This window comes from Vombatus ursinus, unplaced genomic scaffold (genome assembly GCF_900497805.2).
Source record: "Vombatus ursinus unplaced genomic scaffold, bare-nosed wombat genome assembly UNPS02006382.1, whole genome shotgun sequence".
NCBI classification, from domain to species: domain Eukaryota; kingdom Metazoa; phylum Chordata; class Mammalia; order Diprotodontia; family Vombatidae; genus Vombatus; species Vombatus ursinus.
In genome coordinates, this window is record NW_020946160.1 from 1 (window position 1) to 8,395 (window position 8,395).

The window sequence follows — 8,395 nt, forward strand, 5'->3', positions numbered from 1 at the left end:
TTTTCCTGAGTTTCTTTTTTTCTTCTTCCTCTTTTTCTTTTTTTTTTAATTAAAAGAAATTTTTAAAAATTCTTTGTTACAGAGGATAGGTCTATGAGAGGTAGGAGGAGGGATACAGAGGGAAAGCTAGGTGATGTACAAACAAGAGATACCCAGGAGATGCATGATAAGAAAGGGACGTAAGCCAGTCACCTAGCAAAAGCAACAGAGATGGCCTAAGCCCTGCTCAGGTATCCTCACAAAGTTAAAAAGACTTACAATAGGAGTTCTTAATGTGTTTTCTGTGTCATCGATCCTTTTGGCAGTCTGGTGACCCCTTCTTAGAACAATGTTTTTAATTACACAAAACAAAATACGTAGGATTACAAAGAAAACCAGTTACATTGAGATAAAGATGTAATTTTTTTTCCCATCCAAGTTCACAGGCCCCCTGAAATCTATCCTGGATGCCTTGAGGGGTCTCTGACCTAGAGAGGAAGGCCTCTAGCACACCATGTGAGTCCCGTTGGCAAAATTTATGGGAAACACAGAAAAGCGCTGCACAGGATAAGAAGGTGCAGCTTTTGATTTGCAACATCTAAAAGGTGCCTGGAAGCAGAATAAGTGTCCCCAGAAGGTGACAGATCCCTCCTCAATGGAGGTGCTCAAGTAAAGAATGAATGGCCCCTCGGGAAGATGTTGTAGGGAGGGCTTCTGTTCAGGTATGAATCAGACAGTTTCACCTTGGAAGTCCCTTGCAACTCTGAGATCTGTGATAACTATCATCATGTATCATCACCACTTTCCTCCCCTTCATCATCAAACCCCAGTCACCATGGTCACCATAATGTACACCACCATCACTACCACTATTCCCACCCTAGGACATGGTGGTAAGCTCCCAGGTATCTACAGCGCTCATCCCATCACCATCATGATGCTATAAAGTCCCTTAAGTTATGACTGCCATGATGCATTTTATAGTGTCTACTTTGTCATTTCTATGACCTTTCTTAAGACTTGTACAAGCATATGATTGCTTTTTGCAATTTTATAACTACAAGTGTCATCCTTCTTCTGGGGAATGTAAATGAATTGACACTGCTTACCAGAGAACATATACACACATACACACATTCACATGCAGCTATATTAATAGTTGAAGCCTCCCCCACCCCTTGGGGATCCTTATGTTTTCTTCCCCTTCTCTATACAATCTGAGTTAACATTCATACACAGAGTCCCCAGGGAAAAAGCTATAAGCATCTCCATCAAAGGACCTTTGATCCTCACTTGAAAGAATGACCTGAGGCCATCCTCCTGGCAATAGCCAGGCAATTTTGAGGCAGAATTCCCAGGGAAGCTTCATGCCCATATTAACCAGTTAATCTTTTGTGTACCTATGTAATTATAATTGCTTCTGACCTTCTTTTGCTATAAATAAGATAAGGTCTTCTTGTCTCCCCAAATATAACTCTGCATAAGGATTGAATTCAGCCCCTCATAGTATGAGGGGTCATAAATAAAGTACTCCTGTCTCCTTTGTTAGCCACTGAGTAGATTGGGGAACATTCTGATTTCATATTCTCATCCGTCTCAACAAATTACTGTGCTCAATGATCCTAAAGTTCAGATATGGAAACAGACAGATAAAATCATGCTACCAGACATCCTACTGAATCTCCTGAAGAGGGGAGAAGAGGGGCTTGAGATGAGACTTTTCCTGTACAATAGGGGAAAAATTTAGAGAGCTGCCACACCATCCCCCCAACCTAGAAGAAGATCTGGAAAATACAGCACCCACCCTTCTCCTGTCTCTAGATTTCTGGAGGCTTCAGTTACAGGATATTATTTAATAAATTTCATTTGAATATGTAAGTCTTGTGCATGAGTTTTCTCCTTTTCACTCTCTTAATACAGATGTAGAGTTACCATATAATCACTCCTTTAGAGAAGCCTTTGCTGTCAAATGTAGGAGCTGAAATGGGTGGGAGAAACTAATCAAGTCTCCTCATTTTACAACTCCCAATACTCACACAGAGAGCCCTCATTCAAATTGCTACAGTGAATGATTCACATGACCATGGAATAACAGAATCTAGCATGAATCTCTGTGTATGCTAGTCTACTTCACCCATATTCCAAAGGCCACTTACCTGCCTCTTCCCTCTCGTTGACTTCAAAACAGGTCCAATAGTCCTTCTCTTTTATCCTCACATTCCTACGATCTAAGATCTCCATGGTGAGCTCCTGGGCTGTCATGGAAGCTGGGATCTGAAGGGAAGAGGCATAAAGAGATAAGACCCTTCTTTCCTAACCCCAGAAGACTAACCCTAAAAGTCTGAGCCATGAGGGAAAGCCTACATTCACCAGGACCCCAGCCTTTGGTCCAAGTGCCCCCCAGCAAGGTAGAATGGAAAAAAGATAGGATTTGTAGTCCAAAGTCTCAAATTCAAATTCTGCCTCAGAAATTTACTAGCTGTGTGACCTCTGTCTTAGTTTCTTCATCTGTAAAATGAGGGTGTTGGCCAACTAGATGACCTATAAAGCTCTTTCCTGCTCTAAATTATAAACCTGTCACTGTAGGAGCTCTGGATTTGACTGGGTTAGCCAGGGCCACCTTACTTCATCCTGATAGGGCCAGCCTCTCCAACTTCCCTTCAGATATCAATTATGTATGAGGCTAGGATTTGAGTTCTCTTTCTCACATCAACTTCCTGCTGATTCTGAATAAGTCATTTTACTTTTCTGAGCCTTAGTTTCCCCGTCTCCAAAATAATAATAATATTTTTGCCACCTACTGCATAGGGTAGTTGTACATTTTGAACATTAAAGAACTATAGAAATGAGAGCCATTATTGTTGCTAGCTGTGTGCCTCAGTTCCTTCACACCAAAAAAAAATGGAAATGCTCAACCTTGCACTACCACCTCACAGATCTATTCTGAGGAAAACACTTTGTAAACAGAGCTATCATTACTATGATCATCTCTTTTAACTCCATCCAGAGCCTGGTTCTATGGATAGCCTGTATTAGCTCTGAACTCTACTCACATCAGCTCCAGAAAACCTCAGTGCTGGGCTTCCTGGAAGACAGACCTAACAGAGAGGCACCATGTGTCCTGTCTGACAGGCTTGCTACAGCACCAAGGACAGCTCCACAAGCAGAAGCCAAGACTGGGCTTGGGGTTTCTGAGTCCCTGAGGCCTCACCTTAACATGCTGCTCGGTCTCCGTTGCCTTCTTTTCCAAGTATACAGTGCAGATGAAATCTCCAGCATGCTGTGGAGGGGAGAAGAGAGGGAATTAGAGAGAGTAAAAGGGTAAAAACAGGGACAGAAGCTTCACCTAGAGAACTGGTGCTCTAGCAGCTTCCTTCTACCCTCTGAAACATCTGGAGCAATAGAAGGCTGAGGACAGTATACTGGATAGGATAGAACACTGGACTTAGATTCAGGAAGAGCTAGGTTCAAATCTTGCCTAAAAGACTGGGCAAGTCCCTTAATCTCTCTGTGCCTCAGTTTCCTCATTTATAGAATAAAGGAGGTGAACTCTGTGACCTCTAGAGTTCCTCTTGCTCTAAAATCACCAAATGGAGGAATATTCCTATACCAGAAGAAACAAGGTACGTGAAGAATATAGAGAAGCATGAGAAAACTTCTATGAACTGACATAAAGTGAAGTAAGCAGAATCAGGAAAAGAATACACACTGACAATGTAAATGGGAAGGACAAATAACAACAATAACAACAGATAACATCTTTGTAAAACTATATGCTATGTGCCAGGCACTATGCTAAGCATTTTTAGAGGTATTAACTCATTTGATCCTCACAACCACCCAGCGAGGTACTATAATTAAGCTCATTTCACAGATGAAAAAACTGAGGCAGACAGCCAGTGGTTAAGTGACTTGCCCAGGGTCACACAGCCAGTAGGTGTCTGAGGATAGATTTGAATTCACATATTTCTGATCTAGGCCCACAGCTCTTTACACTACACCACATAGCTGCCCGAAACACACCAAAAACAACAACAATAAACAAACCCTGAATGCCATATAATTTAAGAGATTTTAAAAATGCATTTCCCTTCCTTCTTTGTCAAAGGGGTACTGTGGGTGTCAAACCTTACATACACTATCAGACATGCATGTAGTGCTTGTTAGTTTTGCTGAATGACTTATTTTTTTCCTCCTTTTTCTCTTATTGTTACAAGTGATAGCTTTTGGGATATAGGAGTGGGAATAGACATACACAGAGAGATAGAAACAGAGGACAGACACAGAGAGAAGGAGAGAGACAAAGGTGATATTAATAATGAAAGTCATCAATAATTTTTAGAAGAAAATGAGCATTTATTAAGTGCCTACTATGCGCTTGGTACTTTACAAATATTATCTCATTTGATCTTCATAATCTTGGGAGGCAGGTGCTATTATTATATAGTTGAGGAAACTGAGGCAGACAGAAGTGAGGAGATTTGCCAGACACAGCTAGTAAGTGTCGCAGGTCAGATTTAAATTAAGGTCTTCCTGACTCCAGGTTCAACACGCTATCTACTGTGCACCTTAAAGAAGAGGGGTATTATTATTGTTGTTATTATCACTATCATCATCATCATTATTCTCATATCCTTCATTCTAGCCAAATTGAATCATTTGCTATTTCCTGGATCAGTAGTACAAGGGTTGAAGCCCTGAGCCTGGAGTCAGGAAGACCTGAGTTCAAATCTGGCCTCAGACACTTCCCAGCTGTGGAACCCTGGGGCAAGTCACTTAACCTCTGAATGCCAGTTTTCTCAACTGTAAAATGGGGCTAATAATACATCTACCTGCCAGGGTTCTTGTGAGAATCAAATGTTTTTACATTTTCATAGCCCTTAGCACAGTGCCTGGCATATAGTAGTTGCTACATAAATGCTATCATTATTATTATTATTATTATTATTATTTATTCAGGCCTCTTATCTTCATGCATTGGCGCCTGAATAGAATCCCTCCCTCATTTCTACCTGCTGAAATCCTTTCTCTTCACAGCATGGCCCAGGTGCTAGATTCCTCCCAGCTGAAAGTCATTCTCCTGCGGCAAAACTTCCTAAAGCCCTTTCTTTTGGTTTTACACTGACCTTCCTATGTATCCCTAGCACTTAGCACAGAGCCTGGCATGTACAAAGTGCTTAACAAACTCCTGCAGACTGATTCACTGACCCTTACGCTCTTCCGTGCATCACAGCTACATCACAAGTGCACATGTCCTATTTGCCCCTCCCAAGTTCACTTAGGGCAGCACTTGAGTTATTTTTCATCCTTCTAGCTCTAAAAATCTATGATCTTCTGATCCCTAGAACCTCTCCCATATCACTCATCCCCTGAACTATCCCTCTTGGGGAGCTGCCTTCTCCTGGAAGAGGTTTATCTGGAGTTGGGAAGGTTGAGACGGCGGAGGAATTGGGAAAAGTGAAGCAGAGACATTAGTCAGCATGAGAGGAAACAGGGGCCTGGCCGTGGAGGGCAGAGGGACAGTCTAGCCGAAGTGAGGTGAGAAAAGGGGGTCTGGCCAAGGTGAACTTAAGTAGGAGGGTCTAGTGGGGGTGCATTGGGGGGCACTGGGCTGGCCAAGGGCAAAGGAATGGCAGTGTGCATCCCCAGCGTAGAGAGCAGAAGGGCATTTCTCAAAGTTGCCTGATGCCCTCCACTGCCCAACTGCTGATAAACCTCCCCCTCTCCCATCCCCTAGTAGGCACTCAGTTTGGATATGAAGGGCTGCCATGTGGGAGGGCAATCAGACTTGTCCTAGTTGGCTGCAGAAATCACAGCTAAGGCGCAATTAGGGAAAGGTGCAGAGTGGCAAGTGTAAGGCACAGAGCATCCAAATCATGAACGGCCTCCTAATAATCAAAGCTGTCCCAAAGTGGAAGGGTCTTGGCTCCCCACCCCTACAGGTTTTCATGACCACTTGGAGATGGAAAGCACACAGATGGGCTTGAGTTCAGATCCTGTGACAATGACTACTTGTGTGACCAAGGGTCCGTAACAGCCTCTGCTAAGCCCATTTCCTCCTCTGTAAAAGGAGAATAATACCTACCCTGCCCATTTCACAGTATTGTTGTGAGGAATGGATGATGTCATCCTTAGGGCAACTGTGATATTGCTGGAGGAGCAGTTCCTCTTCAAGCAGAGAGGCTGGAGTGGATGCCCTCTGGGACTCCTTTGAACTCTGAGATTATGTGACCCCTGAGGTTCTATGACATCTGGGAGCCTTCCACTCCATGCCCCTGGCCTCTCTGTGGAAACCAGACGACAGATCCCAGGCTCTGCTCTGGGCCCCCAGCATCTGTGCTCCTGAAAATGTGCCCTAACCTGCTCCCAGAACCGGACGCATGCTGCCTTCACACTGCCCAATTCCCATTCCACCTTCTGCAAAAAGCCTTTCCAGGCTGCCCACGCACACCACACCCCCAGTGCCTCCCTCTGAGATTAGTCCCCATTTACACTGTTTCTGTTTATCTTGTTCAAAGTCTTAAGTATCTTGTTAAGGTCTTCCTGATAGTTGTTTTGCATGTCGTCTCCCCACCTTACATAGGGAGTTCCTTGAGAGCAGGGACCCTGTTTTTGCCTTTCTTTGTATCACCAGCTAGGGCAGCTAAGTGGTGCAGTGGATAAAATGTTGGGCCTGAAGTCTAGAACACTCATCTTCATGAATTCAAATCTGGCCTCCAACATTTAGAAGCTGTGTGACCCTGGGCAAGTCACTTAGCCCTGCTTGCCTCAGTTTCCTCATCTGCAAAATGATCTGGAGAAGGAAATGGCAAACCACACCAGTGTCTTTGCCAGGAAAACCCCAAATGGGGCCACAAAGAGTCAGACACAACTGAAGAACTAAACAACAACACAAAAGTATCCCCAGCACATAGCCCAGTGCCTGGCACACAGGAAACGCTTAATAAATGCTTGTTAACCAAGTGAAGGAATGAAAGAAGTTGAGGAATTGAAGGGGCAGGGGAAAGGACAGGCAGGGACCAGTGGCAGCTGGCTAGAGACAGGAGGGGGTCTCCTTCCCTCATGTTTGGAGGGTTAATGAAGAAAGGGCAGGAAAGGGAGAAGGAGAGAGGCCAAAGCCAGGGAAGGATGGAACTTGGCTGGAGCTGCTGGGCTGTCTGGGCTCCCGAGGCTGCCTTACCTGTGTTCCACTGGCTGAGCCTGCCACCCTCATCTTGACAATGGCTGTAATCTCTTCTCGCTGCTTCCTCAGCTCCTCCTCATCCACCTGCAGGGAGAGGGGAGGGAACAAAGAATTGAGGGTGAAGAAGGGGACAATGCCTGTGATGGGGGTAGGAGGCTGGTCTAGCTACCCTCTCCCAAATTCCCCACCAGTCCCACAGGAAGTCACTGGATATGAGGGCTCCTCATGTGACCTTGAGAAAACCCCTTCCCTTTGTGGACCTCAATTTCCTCAATTGTGAAATTAGGAGTCTGGACTAGATTCTTTTTTTTTTTTCCAATAAACAAAAGCCTTTATGTGTGTATGATATGGGTGGAGCCAGTCTTTTGTCATAGAGTTATACAATCTCAGTTAGAAGACTAGAGTATGCCCAAGGTCCCTGCCAGAGATGACATTCTATATTCTGACTTTCTTGTAGATCACAGATTTAGAGGTAAGAGAGGCCTCAGAGGCCATCCAAGGCCCTCATTTCACAGGTGAGGAAACAGGTCACAGGGTAGAAGATACCCAGAACTTGCCCAAGGTCAGAGTTACTAAGAGGCAGAGCCAAGATTAGAACCCAGGATCTCTAACTCCAATACCCTCATTGTCTCCACTGACCCATGCGTGTTGCCTCCTCTTCTGTTCTAAGGTCTCTTTCAGCTCTGACATTTTATGTTCTATGTTCTAAGGGACAGTGAGACAACATCTAATCTGATTCCCTCTTTTTATAAAGGGGAATACCAAAGACAAAGGAAGTGATTTAATATTCAAGGTCACGCAGCAAGTTAGAGATAGAACCAGCACTAGAAAACTAGGTGTCCTGACTCCCACTCCAGGGCAATCTTCATTATACAGGGCTAGTCCCCTCCTACTCCTGGGCTTGGGACCCACTGGGACATGAGACCCAAGGCTCCCAAGTTTTTCTGTTGCTCTCATCACTCCATGAGACATACACTGAACACTCGCACATAGTGATCGATGAGGTCCTCCACTACTCGGCCAGCCTTGTAGTCCTGACCATCCGTCTGGAAAAGCGTGGGCCCAAAGACAATTGCCAAGTTGTGGGTATTCATCTGATTGGTCTCCGAGAAGCACTGTACACTATGAAGGGTAAGAATACCTTAACTCAGGATCCTCCTTCCCCTAATCTGATAAATCCCTCAAACTCCCTTCCCCTGGAATGCCCAGGGACCTCAGAAAAAGACCCCAAGA

General features: G+C 44.6%; 1 protein-coding gene across 1 annotated transcript; it reads right to left on the bottom strand.

Moving 5' to 3' along the window:
- Positions 1-2,109: 2,109 nt before the first annotated feature.
- Positions 2,110-8,280, bottom strand: LOC114033001 (arf-GAP with Rho-GAP domain, ANK repeat and PH domain-containing protein 1-like). Its single transcript, XM_027848445.1, has 4 exons — positions 8,137-8,280; positions 7,160-7,246; positions 3,191-3,259; positions 2,110-2,253 (listed from the first exon to the last, which is right to left on the bottom strand). Exons 1-4 carry the CDS (start codon positions 8,254-8,256, stop codon positions 2,110-2,112), a joined length of 420 nt encoding a protein of 139 aa, XP_027704246.1. The 5' UTR covers positions 8,257-8,280.
- Positions 8,281-8,395: the final 115 nt, after the last annotated feature.

Coding starts and splice junctions, on each gene's coding strand:
- LOC114033001 (XM_027848445.1), bottom strand. CDS start 8,256: ATGAATACCCACAACTTGGCAATTGTCTTTGGGCCCACGCTTTTCCAG. Junction 7,247..8,136: donor ACTATGTGCGAGTGTTCAGT/GTATGTCTCATG, acceptor CTCTCCCTGCAG/GTGGATGAGGAGGAGCTGAG. Junction 3,260..7,159: donor GCTCAGCCAGTGGAACACAG/GTAAGGCAGCCT, acceptor TCCCCTCCACAG/CATGCTGGAGATTTCATCTG.